This window comes from Bos javanicus, chromosome 20 (assembly GCF_032452875.1).
Source record: "Bos javanicus breed banteng chromosome 20, ARS-OSU_banteng_1.0, whole genome shotgun sequence".
NCBI classification, from domain to species: Eukaryota; Metazoa; Chordata; class Mammalia; order Artiodactyla; family Bovidae; genus Bos; species Bos javanicus.
Genome location: NC_083887.1, coordinates 18,528,735 through 18,545,328, shown reverse-complemented (window position 1 = coordinate 18,545,328; position 16,594 = coordinate 18,528,735). Strand labels below are relative to the sequence as shown.

The 16,594-nt window shown below is 38.2% G+C and overlaps 1 protein-coding gene across 2 annotated transcripts in view; it reads right to left on the bottom strand.

The window, feature by feature from the left end:
• Positions 1-1,823: 1,823 nt before the first annotated feature.
• The window catches only part of DEPDC1B (DEP domain containing 1B), a 91,830-nt gene continuing 77,059 nt past the window's right edge, over positions 1,824-16,594 (bottom strand). For both annotated transcript variants that reach the window (XM_061393466.1, XM_061393467.1), the window contains 4 exons: positions 16,369-16,535; positions 13,521-13,697; positions 7,893-8,078; positions 1,824-2,818 (listed from right to left, as the gene is read on the bottom strand). In XM_061393466.1, coding sequence (XP_061249450.1) covers positions 2,657-2,818; positions 7,893-8,078; positions 13,521-13,697; positions 16,369-16,535 — 692 coding nt within the window. In that variant the 3' untranslated portion in view covers positions 1,824-2,656. The remainder of the gene's footprint in view (positions 2,819-7,892; positions 8,079-13,520; positions 13,698-16,368; positions 16,536-16,594) is intronic.

Sequence of the window (16,594 nt, the reverse complement as noted above, 5' to 3'; positions counted from 1 at the left end):
TCCATCACCCACATGGCTGCTGGCAGGCATCAGAAGATCCACTTCCAAGATCACTCACACAGCTGTTGGCAGGCCTCCTATCCTCACAGCTATTCCGTAGAGACATCAGTTCCTTGCCTGAGGGGCCTTTCCATAGGACAGTTCATGAGAGAACAGTTGGCTTCCCTCAGAGCAAGCCAGGGAGAGAATAAAAGAGAGGGCAAGCAAGATGGAAGCCAGGCTCTCTGTAATCTAATCTCAAAGATGATAGCCCAATCCCATTTGCCATATTCTATTTGTTAAAAGCTTCATGAGATCCAAAGCACAATCAAGGAGAGATTACACGAGAGCATAAACACTAAGACGCAGGGATCACTGGGGACATTTCAGATGCTGTCAAGTACAGAAATGAAAAAGAAAAGTGGCACCATTGCTTATTAAGTGGGAAATGCAGAAAGTCCAGAAGAATCGCACTAGACATTCAGAGCTAATAGGAAAGTGTAGTAAGGCTGCTGACAACAAACATCTGTACACAAAGATTAGTTTATATTTACAATATATAAGCCACAAAAAGAAAATGGAAATTTTAAAATAATCCCATTTACAATAGGATCGAGCATTAAGGTATTTTTAAGGTAAATAATAACTGTTGATGCTAGGGAATTTTGATACAAACTTTTTTTTTAAAGTATCAAATATCTGCCAAGAAATCTAATTTAAAAATTGCAAACCTTTACAGAGATATTTAAATTTCTCACTTATTCTAAAATGGAGGGATAAACCAAGTTCATGGACTAGAAAACTTAATATTGCAAAGATAGCAATTCTCTCCAAGTAGATTTATACGTTCAATATGATTAAAATCTCAACCCTGTGTGTGCATGTGTGTGTAGCTTGCTAAGCTATTAAAATCTGAACAAAGGTGAAAGAAGTCCAAAAACCATGAACTGATGAAAAAGCCGTATTAATAATGCAATGTAAAACCACAATGAGATACCATTACACATCTACCACACCGACAATTCACACTCTGACCACAGCAAGTTTTGGTGAGGATGGTACACTGCTGATGATTAACTGGGGCACAACAACTTTGAAAAACTGGTTTTATCCACTCCTCAATTTCACATGTAGGTATGGTTATGTTTTATGATCTCTCCATAAGTATGTTATACATAACAACAAAAACAGTAATTTTAAGGGAAAAAAATAAAGAAAACAGAAAACAGTAACATATATTTCCAAAGATAAGCAATAGAAGAGGAGACATTGAAGTCAATTCTACCTTGGGGAATAAATAAAAAATAAATAAAGCAAAAAGTCCTTACTCTTTAAACACAATTCCAAGGTCGAAGAATAAATGCTGAAACACTAACAATTTCCCAGTACTTTCCTTATTGGCAAAATAAGGAGTACTCAAACCAAAAGGAGCACTTCTTTTCATCTCTGAGGGGGCAATATCAGAGTCAATTGCAAGAGGCATTTTGCTACAAAAGAACAGGGGCAGATCTCAAGTGCAAGGAAAAATTAGTCCAAACAGCAGAGCAAGCCAACTACTGAGTGTTGCTCTTTTAGCTTTTTGGGTAATCACTCTTTAGAAAAAGCCTTCAGATGCTCTATAATTTAAGTGTACCACTATTTGCAAGAGGGCAAAGCAAAGCAAAAGAAATAGACAAATCATCTCCTATTGTAAGTCTAGTACAAAAGCCCAAACTCACTTCTTACTTTATCATAGAAATAAATGATTGATATGAAAACACTGGCTAAGGCAATGATACTTAGCATTTGAAGATGCTCACTGACTGACCTAAATAAATGTCAAAAAAGAAACGCCAAGTAGAGTATTAAAAAGAATGGCTTTTATTTACATTCCATTTACTTTAAAATGTTAAGGACGTTGGGGAAAATATACTTATAAAGGAAGTAGTCTCATTTTACTTAACCCATTTGTTTTTCATGAAACAACAAAGATTTGACTTAGAATCACAGGGCTAATGAGACTGAAAGAATTTATCCAGTTTAATTTTCCATCTTTAGCCAAGACTGAAATTATACCACTGTAGGCACAAGAAAATCTACTTCACATACAAATAAACACCAACTAATATGTACATCACAGAAGAACCAGCTTTCATAAAATCTGTCACAACATCCAACAAATCTGCAATAAAAGACACAGCTACTGTAATAAAGAACATGAAGAATCTTGGTGCAACAGTGAAAAACAATTTATATACCAGAAACCACAACTGGCTATTAGGTCAATAGCATCACAGTAACAGTACCCAGTGTCTTTCTCATTCAAGTATATACGAGACTCTTCAGTCATGATCATCACAGACATCAGTAACTAGGAGGTACACACAAATATTTTACAAACACAATAGAAAACAACAAATAAAAAAATGAAGATACCTTAAATTTTTAACAATTACAAACATGTTAACATTACCACTATATATAGTTGTCTCATTATTTTTAATAGATTGGTACCCTTTAAAAATAGCACTGAGTTTTATAAAAATACTGATAATGGCTCAATGTTTCTTGGAGTCAGGAAATTTTTGTATTTATAATTCAGTAGTCTGTGGTTTATGTGCCTCGTTCTTCCATCACCAGAATCCTATAGCCAATCATTTATTCAAAACAACAGCAACAACAGGTCTCTATCCAGGTATTACATCCGAAAACTTCTAGTTCTTTGAAATGGTTGGAAGGGGTTTTTCAGTGCCCACATCAGCAGCTGTGGTTTTGCTTTAGGTTTTTCAGGAAACAGAAGAGCTTCACTTTCTGGTGTAGGAAATCGTTCTTGATAGACTTCAGGATATGATTTTTGAAACTAAAAAACAAAAAAGATCCAAGAAGAGTCAAAAAGAAAAAAAAGATAAAAATCAATAAAATTGGGCACTGTAATTTTAAAATAACTTTAATAATTTTAAAATAAGTTTCTGATCTAATACTTTCCTATTTTTGTTTGGTTTTAATATTTACTGCTTTCCATCAGAAGAGAGAATAAGAAGAAAACAGATCACAAGTTCTCATCAACACAAATCCATCTCTTTTTGTTAAATAAATCACTGAATTCCACTTTCTATAGATCTGATTCATCTTTAATTTGATCTAATGGTCAAATAAATGTCTCACTTAGTCATACCTCTTAAAATTTCTCCCCTGCTAACTATAAATAGACCTCCCTTCTAAAACAGTCACAAGTAACTCTGACTGATGCTCTACATGGTTAAAGAAAATGTTAAAAAAAAAATTTCCCTATCTCCCTGCTTCTCCAACTCAGCCCCACCAGCTTCTGCCCAAATGGAAGAAAAAGCATACTGGTATACACTATTTTACAAAAATTTTATGAATAAGGAGTATGTATTTCCTTTGATCCTCACCCCTGAACTCTTCTCCAAAACTGCTCTGAGAAAAATACAATGGGAGTCTAGAAACCTCATGCCCTATGTGTGTATACATACATGCCCTATGTATACATATGTATACATACATGCCCTATGTAACTCTCATGCCCTATGTATACATATGTGTACGTATATGGTGTGATCAGAAATTAAGCTATGCAGGATTCAGTCTCTAAAAATAAATACCATTGACTTGCTCTTGAATCAATACTTTAAAAATGATGAAGATAGATTCTGAACTAACACAACACTGTAAATCAGCTACACTTCAATTTTTTTAAAAAGATCAAGTTAAAGGTATTCTCAGTTGAAAACTAGTCAAACTGTTGAAAACCTTGTTCTTTAATAGGAACTAAACTTTTAATGATGCCAGAGGAAAGAAACCAATTTGATACTGGCTTATCTAAAACAGAAGACTTTCAAAATTCTGGACATTTTACACTTGTGAACTCAGTCTGATTTGCCTTTAAAAAAAAAAAAAAAAAAAGAAAGAAAGAAAGAAACTGTCCCCATTTATAGCTTCTCTGAATTCAAAGCAACTGCTCCACTAATTCACATCATCAGTTCAGTGCAGTTCAGTCGCTCAGTCGTGTCCAAAGCTTTCTGACCCCAGGACTACACCCTGTCCATCACAACTCCCGGAGTTTACTCAAACTCATGCCCTTTGAGTCGGTGATGCCATCCAACCATCTCATCCTGTGTCATCCCCTTCTCCACCTGCCTTTAATCTTTCCCAGCATCAGGGTCTTTTCAAATAGTCAGCTCTTAGCATAAGGTGGCCAAAGTATTGCAGTTTCAGCTTCAACATCAGTTCTTCCAATAAATATTCAGGACTGATTTCCTTTAGGATGGACTGGTTTGATCTCCTTGCAGTCCAAGGGACTCTCAAGAGTCTTCTCCAACACCACAGTTCAAAAGCATCAATTCTTTGATGCTCAGCTTTCTTTATAGTCCAACTCTCACATCCATATATGACTACTGGAAAAACCATAGCCTTGACTAAACGGACCTTTGTTGGCAAACTAATGTCTCTGCTTTTCAATATGCTATCTAGGTTGGTCATAACTTTCCTTCCAAGGAGTAAGCATCTTTTAATTTCATGGCTGCAGTCACCATCTGCAGTGATTTTATAGCCCCCCAAAATAAAGTCTCCCACTGTTTCCCCATCTATCTGCTATGAAGTGATGGGACCAGATGCCATGATCTTAGCTTTCTGAATGTTGAGTTTTAAGTCAACTTTTTCATTCTCCTCTTTCACTTTCATCAAAAGGCTCTTTACTTCTTCACTTTCTGCCATAAGGATGGTGTCATCTGCATATCTGAGGTTATTGATATTTCTCCCGGCAATCTTGATTCCAGCTTGTGCTTCTTCCAGCCCAGCATTTCTCATGATGTACTCTGCATAGAAGTTAAATAGACAGGGTGACAATATACAGCCTTGACGTACTCCTTTTCCTATTTGGAACCAGTCTGTTGTTCCATGTCCAGTTCTACCTGTTGCTTCCTGACCTGCATATAGGTTTCTCAAGAGGCAGATCAGGTGGTCTGGTATTCCCATCTCTTTAAGAATTTTCCACAGTTTGTGTGATCCACACAGTCAAAGGCTTTGGCATAGTCAATAAAGCAGAAATAGATGTTTTTCTGGAACTCTCTTGCTTTTTCGATGATCCAGCGGATGTTGGCAATTTGATCTCTGGTTCCTCTGCCTTTTCCAAAACCAGCTTGAACATCTGGAAGTTCATGGTTCATGTATTGTTAAAGCCTGGCTTGGAAAATTTTGAGCATTACTTTACTAGCATGTGAGATGAGCACAATTCAGCAGATAGTTTGGGCATTTTTGGCATTGCCTTTCTTTGGGATCGGAATGAAAACTGACCTTTTGCAGTCCTGTGGCCACTGCTGAGTTTTCCAGATTTGCTGGCATATTGAATGCAGCACTTTCACAGCATCATCTTTCAGGATTTGAAATAGCTCAACTGGAATTCCATCACCTTCACTAGCTTTGTTTGTAGTGATACTTCCTAAGGCCCACTTGACTTCACATTCCAGGATATCTGGCTCTAGGTGAGTGATCACACCATCGTGATTATCTGGATCATGAAGATATTTTTTGTATAGCTTTTCTGTGTATTCTTGCCACCTCTTCTTAATATCTTCTGCTTCTGTTAGTTCCATACATTTCTGTCCTTTATCGAGCCCATCTTTGCATGAAATGTTCCCTTGGTATCTCTAATTTTCTTAAAGAGATCTCTAGTCTTTCCCATTCTATTGTTTTCCTCTATTTCTTTGCACTAATCACTGAGGAAGGTCTTTTTCTCTCTCCTTGCTGTTCTTTGGAACTCTGCATTCAAATGGGTATATCTTTCCTTTTCTCCTTTGCTTTCTCTTCTCTTCTTTTCACAGCTATTTGTAAGGCCTCCTCAGACAGCCACTTTGCTTTTTTGCATTTGTTTTTCTTGGGAATGGTCTTAATCCCTATCTCCTGTACAATGTCACGAACCTCCCCCCATAGTTCATCAAACACTCTATCAGATCTAGTCCCTTAAATCTATTTATCACTTCCACTGTAGAATCATAGTGAATTTGATTTAGGTCATACCTGAATGGTCTAGTGATTTTCCCTACTTTCTTCAATTTTAGTCTGAAATTTGGTAATAAGGAGTTCATGATCTGAGCCACAGTCAGCTCACAGTCTTGTTTTTGCTGACTGTATAGAGCTTCTCCATCTTTGGCTGCAAAGAATATAACTAATCTGATTTCGGTGTTGACCATCTGGTGATGTCCATGTATAGAGTCTTCTCTTATGTTGTTGGAAGAGGGTATTTCCTATGAGTAGTGTGTTCTCTTGGCAAAACTCAATATTAGCCTTTGCCCTGCTTCATTCTGTACTCCAAGGCCAAATTTGCCTGCTACTCCAGGTGTTTCTTAACTTCCTACTTTTGCATTCCAGTCCCCTACAATGAAAAGGACATCTTTTTTGGGTGTTAGTTCTAAAAGGTCTTGTAGGTCTTCACAGAACCGTTCAGCTTCAGCTTTTTCACCATTACTGGTTGGGGCATAGACTTGGATTACCATGATATTGAATGGTTTGTCTTGGAAATGAACAGAGATCATTCTGTCATTTTTGAGATTGCATCTAAGTACTGCATTTCGGACTCTTTTGTTGACTATGTTGACTATGTGGGACTCTTGTCCACAGTAATAGATATAATGGTCATCTGAGTTAAATTCACCCATTCTAGTCCATTTTAGTTCTCTGATTCCTAAAATGTCAATGTTCACTCTTGCCATCTCCTGTTTGACCACTTCCAATTTGCCTTGACTCATGGACCTAACATTCCAGGTTTCTATGCAATATTGCTCTTTACAGCATCAGACCTTGCTTCCATCACCAGTCACATCCACAACTGAGTGTTTTTGCTTTGGCCCCATCTCTTCATTCTTTCTGGAGTTATTTCTCCACTGATCTCCAGTAGCATACTGGGCACCTACTGACCTGGGGAGTTCATCTTTCAGTGTCCTATCTTTTTGCCTTTTCATACTGTTTATGGGATTCTCAAGACAAGAATACTGAAGTGGTTTGCCGTTCCCATCTCCAGTGAACCACATTTTGTCAGAACTCTTCACCATGACCCATCCGTCTTGGGTGGCCCTACACAGCATGGCTCATAGTTTCATTGAGTTAGACAAGGCTGTGGTCCATGTGTTTAGATTGGTTAGTTTTCTGTGATTGTGGTTTTCAGTCTCTCTGCCCTCTGATGGAGAAGGATAAAAGGCTTATGGAAGCTTCCTGATGGGAGAGACTGACTGAAGGGGAAACTGGGTCTTGTTCTGATGGGCGGGGCCATGCTCAGTATATCTTTAATCCAATTTTCTGTTGATGGGTGGAACTGTGTTCCCTCCCTGCTATCTACCTGGGGGAGGTAATGAAGATAATGGTGACCTCCTTCAAAAGATCTCATGCATGTACTGCTACACTCAGTGCTCCCAACCCTGCAGCAGGCCACCACTGACCCACACCTCCGCTGAAGACTCCTGGACACTCATAGGCAAGTCTGGGCCCATCTCTTGTGGGCTCACTGCTCCTTTCTCCCGGGTCCTGGTGTACAATGTTCTGTTCGTGCCCTCCAAGAGTCTATTTCCCAGTCCTGTGTAAGTTCTGGCAGCTCTATGGTGGGGTTAATGGTGACCTCCTCCAAGTGGGCTTACAATAAATTCACATCAAACCACATATCAAACCCAAGGACAAATATTAGAGAATAGCCTCATAAATGAGGATCTCAATAATGGTAAAAGATCTACAGTGGAGACTAAAGATCTGGAAAACTGACCACAGTTGTGTAAAGTAATACATAAAATGAATAATAATACTTTCAAAACTGCTTTGTCTCAGAAGATAAGATTCATGTGAAATCTCTTAAAACAGAGAATAAAAAGGAAAAAACAACATAAGAACGGTAGGGAGAAGAAATGACTTAGGAAGAATACCCCTTTTACCTGCTTCAATTTTTTCTTCTTTTCTTTGCTGGAGAGTTTGGCATCTGTGATGACTTCCTCCAACAAGGCTGCCAGAGGTTCCTGGGAGCCATATGCTCTTTGGTATTCAAATTCCTCTGGGCTGATTTGACGGCAAAATGATGGAGCAGATAAAGTAATATCCATGTCAGCTCCTGGGTATTTTATCTGAGGCAAATGGATTATTAGTGAAAGTACATTTTCAAATAAATTACAAAAATTAATTCAGATAGTACAGCGTATCTCCTAGAAGGAATGCTATGACATTCATGGGGAAAACTCTATAACGAAAAGTAAAAGTGTTGCGAAAATAACAATACTACCAAATGTAATATACAGATTCAATGCAATGCCTATCAAATTACCAATGACAGTTTTCACAGAACTAGAACAAAAAAAATCTCACAGTTCATATGGAAACACAGAAGACCCCTAATAGCCAAAGCAATCTTGAGAAAGAAGAATGGAGCTGGAGAAATCAACCTTCCTGACTTCAGACTATACTACAAAGCTATAGTCATCAAAACAGTATGGTACTGGCACAAAACCAAATATAGACCAGTGGTACAAGATAGAAAGCTCAGAGATAAACCCATGCACCTACGGTTACCTTATTTTTGACAAAGGAGGCAAAAATATACAATGGGGCAAAGATAGTCTCTTCAGTAAGTGGTGCTGGGAAAACTGGACAGCTACATGTAAAAAACAAAATTAGAACACTTCCTAACACCATACACAAAGATAAACTCAAAATGGATTAAAGACCTAAATGTAAGACCAGAAACTGTAAAATTCCTAGAGGAAAACATAGGCAGAATACTCTATTACATAAATCACAGCAAGATACTCTATGACCCACCTCCTAGAGTAATGAAAATAAACCAAAAAATAAACAAGTGGGACCTAATTAAACTTAAAAGCTTTCACAGCAAACTATAAACAAGGTGAAAAGACAACCCTCAGAATGAGAAAAAATAATAGCAAATGAAACAACTGACAAAGAATTAATTTCAAAAGTATACAGTCAACTCATACAAGTCAATACCAGAAAAACAAGCAATCCAAACAAAAAATGGGCAAAAGACCTAAACAGACATTTCTCCAAAGAAGACATACAGATGGCTAGTAAACATATGAAAAGATGCTCAACATTGCTCATTATTAGAGAAATGCAAACCAAAACTACAATGAGATATCACCTCACACTAGGCAGAATGGCCATCATCAAAAAATCTACAAACAATAAATGCTGGAGGGGGTGTGAAGAAAACGGAACTCTCTTGCACGGTTGGTGGGAATGCAAATTGATACAGCCACTATGGAGAACAGTACGGAGTTTCCTTAAAAAACTAGGAATAAAACCACCATATGACCCAGCAATCTCACTACTGGGTATATATGCTGAGGAAACCAAAGTTCAAAAAGACACATGTAACCCACTGTTCACTGCAGCTCTATTTACAATAGCTGGGACATGGAAGTAACCTAGGTGTTCATCAACAGATGAATGAATAAAGAGGCTGTAATACATATATATGTGATGGAATATTACTCGGCCATTAAAATGAATGCATTTGAGTCAGTCCTAATGAGGTGGATGAACCCAGAGCCTATTATACACAGTGAAGTAAGTCAGAAAGAGAAAAACAATTACCATATACTAACACATATATATGAAATCTAGAAAGACGGTACTGATCAATCTATTTGCAGAGCAGCAATGGAGACACAGACATTGAGAACAGATTATGGTCACAGCTTGTCGGGAGGAGGAGAAGGAGAGGGTGGGGGGTATGGAGAGAGTAACATGTAAAATAGATAGCCAGCGGGAATTTGCTCTATGACTTAGGGAACTCAAACAGGCTCGGAAACAACCTAGAGAGGTGGGATGGGGAGGGAGGTGGGTGGGATGTTCAGGTAGGAGGGGACATATGGAGGTAAACCTATGGCTGATTCATGTTGATGTTTGATGGAAACCAATGAAATGCTGTAAAGCAATTATCTTTCAATTAAAAATAAATAAATTTTAAAAATTAAAAAATAAAATGAATTTATAAAAAAAGTCCTTCCATAATGACAAAAAAAATTCATATAAGCCACAGTTTTAAACAAGAGTTTTTGCCTCTTTAAACCTAAAAGCCATTTTCATAAGCAAATAAACCTTGTGCCCTCTACTAATAAGATCTGAAACTTACACATAAACTAATAAACATGTTGACTAAAATGATTCCAAACACACAAGACGAGCTATGTATAGTGCATATATATATATATATATATATCTCACCTACTGTTCTTCTGTGGTGGATAAGATTCCTACCATTACATTCACATCTTTGGTTTAAGATTTTTTTTCCAGAAGCTACAGTTAAAAATAAATGTGTTGCCAAGAAGGGGTATTTCATCAAGTACATTCCATGCCTTGGCACCAGTTTACCAGGTCATTTAGACAACCCGAGAGAGAGAGAGAGAGAGAGAGAGAGAGAGAGAGAACAGACCCATAAGGAAAAGGGGCACACACTCAACACTTAATTTTTATTTGAACCAGAAGTCTGGAAAAAGCACCAGAAGAGCCAGAATAAACGGTGAGGCCCAAGTAAAATGTACCAGGCTGAAGCCTAGGAAATGAGAAAAATAACAGATACCTATGCAAGAGGAAGAGAGTTACAGACGAGGCCAACAGAAGGTAGGTGTCAAAAACAATGCAGATCTCACTGCTTATCTATCCCAGGGTCAACCATGAAACTGCCCCAAATAATTCACCAGAACATTCCAGGTAACACTTCATTTTCAGAAAGGCATGACCCCAAATATTACATGACAGAGAGGCCGATGTGAGAGAAGAGAAATCTATAGATTCTGAGGGCAAAAACAAACAACTTTTTGGCTATTTGAGTGTGTACTTCTAAGAGAGAAAATGTAACTGGACAACCAGATAGTTATTGATTTTATTCAGGGCCATTGCTGTGCCCCTTCACAGGATCACACTGCTCTGCAGTTAAGTTCATCACCTCTCAGCCTTCTGCTCTTCAGCTGACAGAGAAGAGCTCACAGGGCTGTGCGGTGTGAACACACAAGTCCAAGACACAGAGCAACAGAGTCACTGCCTGCAGTGTTGCTTGCAGAAATGCACTGAAAATTATTGTGTTTTCCTTTTTATTTTTATTTTAAAGTTTGGCTCATAAAATATCAAGGGGAGGTGGGAGATTAAACTAAAACAACAGTAAGATTATATTTCACTCATTCAAATGGCAAAGGTATGTATGTTAATAAATAATACCCAAAGTAGGCAGGGGTGTAAAGAAATGAATACTTTCTTACCAATGATGGGAATGCAAACTGAAACAATCACTCAAAACAGAAATTTGACAGAATGCAATCAATGTTTAACACACATTCATGATCTTTGACCATGCAATGCCACGCCTAGGAATTTATTCTTAGAAAATAATCAGAGGAGCTAAACAAGAAAAAAACTTAGCTATAAAAAAGTTACTGTTATAATGCTTGCACAAGAGAAAAAAAATGAAAACCATCTAAATACTAAACCAAAGAAAAACATTTAAATAAAATATGGCATATCTCTATTATAGAATATTATATTACTAATTATAATATTATAGAATATTAATTATAATGATTCTATGGAATAATCTAACAATAATGTTAATAATAACAACAGCAGTACCAAATGAGGGCTTACTGTGTGATAAACATTATTCTAAGCACTTCATATGTGTTAAACCATTCAATCCTCAAGATAGCCCTAGAGGTAGGTATTAACTATTGTTATCCCGTTTTATGGATGAGAAAAGATATGTTCAGACAGATGCTAAAGCTGAGAGACGTTGTGTGTGTGTGTGTGTGTGTGTGTGTGTGTGTGTGTGTGTGTGTGTCTCCTTAGTTGCTCAGTCGTGTCTGACTCTTTGTGACCCTATGAAGTGCAGCCCACCAGGCTCCTCTGTCCATGGGGAGTCTCCAGGCAAGAATACTGGAATGGGTTGCCATGTCCTCCTCCAGGGGATCTTCCCAACCCAGGGATCAAACCTAGGTCTCCCACATTGCAGGTGAATTCTTTACTGTCTGAGCCACCAGGGAAGCCCACGAATGGGAGTGGGCAGCCTATCCCTTCTCCAGGGCATCTTTCTGACCCAGGAATCGAACTGGGGTCTCCTGCATTGCAGGCAGGTTCTTTACCAGCTAAGCTACCAGGGAAGCCCCAAGAGACATTACAAAACATGCCATAGTCACACAGCTAATAAAGGGCACATCAGAAATTCAAATACCATTTAGCTTGAGTCTGTGCTCCTGGCCATTTTGGGACAATCAAGAATATTTAACGATGTGGAAACTTTTCTTGCTGTATTGTTAAGAGAAAGTAGATAACTTTCTTATAAACTAAGTTATAAAAGAGGAATAAAAGAGGGAGAGATGGAAGGAAAGGAGGGAGAAGGGGAAACAGAAAAACATCTAAAAAGACTCTAACACTGACTTAACATTTAGAGTTACTCTGATATTTTGGGTGTATTTTCTATATTTTCCAAATTCTTTCAACGTATTAGGTTGGTAATTACCAAAAACTAGGAAAAAAAAAAAAACAACTTTGATTTTAATTCTTAAATTGCACATTAAAAAACAGGTAAGTATTTAATGATACTTTGGGGGATAGCAGTTCACTGGTCTTTATTTGTGGAGCCTCAAAAAATGCTTAATGAGAAAGAGATCCAGTCATTCAGAAGGAGCCAAGCAGACCTTCTGCTTGCCTTTACCCAGAGTTCCTGCTCCCACAGGCTGACATACAAACTCTACTGTGGGGCCCACATGATAGTAATACATTATAGTTCTTTTGCATCATTTTAATATAGTAACCACAATGACAATAAAAACAATAAAAATAGCTACCTTTGAAAAAGTATCTGCCATATGACAGACATCTGTGCCAAGGATTTTATAACGCAGCATCTACTCTTTACAACAACTTCATAGAGTAGGTATGGACTATTTTAACACTTGCAGAAACTGAAATCCAGAGGGGTTAAGAAACTTGCTCAGAACCAAACAATCAGGAAAGTAGGGAGCCAGGGGTCTGGCCCAGGTCCTATGGCTCTGAAGCCAGGTGAGTCCTTCTACCACTCTATGGCTTATGGCGAGGCAGTATGGCAGGGTAGTTCAGAGCACTGATTCTGCAGAATGAGTTCATCAATGTGAATCCTAGCTCTGTAACCTTGGACATATTACCTACATTCTCTGTCCCTCAGCTTTCTCATTCAAAAAATAGTGTCTAGGTGGCAAGGCTACTGTGAATCAAGGCATTATTCCACATAAATCACTTTCATCAGGAAGTATACGCAGAGTCTGAACCAACCCATTTAAGGAATTTGCAAACAAAAGTATGCAGCATTGATTGGCACCACAAAACCTAGTGGGTATTCCAGACATTTTTCAAAGACAAGAACAAACACATGCGGTGCCTACAATGTACCAAGTCCAGTTGTAAGCACTTTGTACAAATTAACTGAATCTTCATTAACAAAAACGCCAAGAAGCCTAGCAAATGTACATGACTTTTGGCAGGCAATTTTATAGGGCTGGTAACATCCCTTCCTTTACCTGGACTCTTCGTAGATGGGCCACACGCTCCTCTATGGAGGTCTGCAAGGCCAAGGGGACTTTCAGAATCTCTTGGTAATTGTCCATCAGAAATGTCACCAACCTAGCAGCTAGTAAGTCATCCAAGTCCACTTCATCTTTGGAACACAAGATACAATGGGAAAATGTCTGAACCATCTTAAAAAAAAAAAAAAAATGAGGTTAAGGGAGTAAATTTTTAAATAAACACAAGATGAGGATTTTGTTTTGGTTTGGTTTCTTACCTGCTCTGAACTATTTTTCAAAAAAGAAACTGACTAGTCAGTGAGAAATGACCCACAGGACAGAGTGCCCATCTTACCTGTCACCTGGACACACCTGGTCATCTCAGATGGGGTAATCTTCTCATCAACCAGCAAGAACAGAATGTGCCTCATATCTCACAGGGACTTAGCAGAGATGCTTGTCTGAGCAGTTTTTAAAGACATCTCCTTTTATAGATGTTTTAAATATATATTAAACAAGTTCTGAAAATTATTATCACCATCATGACTTGAATCCATGTAGCACTCTTAAGTTCAAAGTACTTTATAACCATTTAGCCTAATAATATCCTAATTTCATTATTATTTTACTTAAAAAAAAATCAGCTAGCACAATCTGTGCTTCAAACATCATAGTTTTTCCTAGTTAACTGTTATTTTCTCCAGGATTTTGTAAGTGCATTGATAATCATCTTTGATCAAAACCATCAGAAGTGCATTAAGTAATGAAATATAAAAAATATAGCAGTTGCTTCCATAGAATTCATTTTAACTACTCCATTCTTAATACAATCCTTTCAGTTCAGTTCAGTTCAGTTCAGTCGCTCAGTCATGTCCAACTCTTTGCGACCCCATGAACTGCAGCACACCAGGCCTCCCTGTCCATCACCAACTCCCGGAGTCCACCCAAACCCACGTCCATTGAGTCGGTGATGCCATCCAACCATCTCATCCTCTGTCGTCCCCTTTTCCTCCTACCCTCAATCTTTCCCAGCATCAGGGTCTTTTCCAATGAGTCAGCTCTTCGCATGAGGTGGCCAAAGTACTGGAGTTTCAGCTTCAAAATCAGTCCTTCCAATGAACACCCAGAACTGGTCTCCTTTAGGATGATGGATTTTTTTCCCCTTTTCCTACAAATTTTATTGCTGACAATCTTATCTCAAAACCAATAAGCATGTAAATAAGTCAGGCAGAGAAAGACAAATACTGTATGATATCACTTATATGTGGAATCCAAAACATACAACTAACAAATACAACAAAAAAGAAACAGATTACAGACACGGAGGAAAAAATGTAAGGCTACCAGTGTGGAGAGGGAAGGAGAGAAGGGCAATGCAGGGGTAAGGGATTAAGGATTACAAACTATTATGTATAAAATAAGCTACAAGTATATATTGTAATATATATATTGAAGAAGAAATATCACCAATATTTTATAACTATAAAAGGACTATAACCTTTACAAATTGTAAATCACTATATTGTACACCTGCAACTTAAATTGTACATCAACTATACTTCAATTTTAAAAACACCAATACACATGACATAATGTAATTCTGTTTAATAAGACTTCATTTCATCCACCTACTACCGGGGATACTTTATCTTCACTCACGTACATGCACAGAGGAAGAGACACACACAGACACTCTTTGTCCGGGGACTCTAGCCCCCAGGGATTTGGGAATCCCTTGAAATTGTATGCAAATTTTACATATACATTCTTCTGGGAAATAGATGCAAAGACTCCTTTAGCATTTCAGAAAGGTCCATTAGCCCACCTAAATATCCACCTACCATAAGAGTTAAGAATCACTCTCCTGGGCACTGACTGGTCCTCTGACCTTGTGCCACACCTCCAAAAGTAGGCCAGTGAACCCTCAGGCATACACAGTGGTCCAACAGCATATGGAAAGGATGTACATACCAATGAGACAATTTTGCTTTGTATTTTCTGAGGAAAATTTAAAAACTTACTAGTAAATAACTCTAAACCTAAACCCTATTTTAAAACACACGCTGACATAATAAAGGAGAAATAAAAATCAGCCTACTTTTTTAAGCAAAATTGAGAATATATTAAGAAATATCCTCACTCATGGACGCTTGGATCATAGCCTGAAAGATACACATTTTCTCTCTCTTTCCAAGTTGTCTGGTCCAACTCTATTTCATTTCTTCCTTTTTTAATCTATGATGTATGGTGCATCTATCCTACTAGTTATAGTAACAAAGACTTTGCAGCCCTTTTTGTCATGAAGGAGAGAATGAGGTTTCTTGAGAGGCCAGTGATCTTTCCTGACCACACTTTCTTCTCTTTGTGCTGACGGCAGGCAGGATGCAGCAGCTATCTCTACACTCAGAGTCTACGCCTACTCATTCTTTACTTTTCATTATGTTCTTTAATACTTTGGCCACCTGATGTGAAGAGCTGACTCACTGGAAAAGACCCTGATGCTGGAAAAGATTGAAGGCAAAAGAGAAGTGGACGTCAGAAGATAAGATGGCTAGACAGCATTGCCAACTCAATGGACATGAATTTGAGCAAACTCCAGGACATAGTGAAGGACAGGGGAAGCCTGGCATGCTTCCGTCCATGGGGTTACAAAGAGTCGGACATGACGAAGGGACTGAACAACAAAAAATGTTCTTTAGTCACTAAGACCAAAAGAATAATACCAGCCTGAGTGGATTTCAAGCCATGGCTCTTTAAGCCAGCCTGCCTTGTACCTTCCTCTGGTTGCCAAATTAGTAAACTTGACTCGAGTGAATTTTATCCCCAAAACCCCAATCCTCTTAGATGTCAGAAATCAACCTACCAGTGTTCGGGTGCCAAAGCCGTCACACAGTGGTGGCATCTCCTTATTTAAGCAGATCCTTGCCATCATCCTCATCAACAGCTGTAACTTTCTCCTATTTTCAGGCGGCAGGAGGAGGCAGCAAATTTGAAAGGCTTCGATGGCCATTTTCTCTTTCTGTAACAAACCTGATTTAGGGGAGGAAAAATAAAAGGTTTTACTCCTTTAAAAACCTATAGCCTACCTG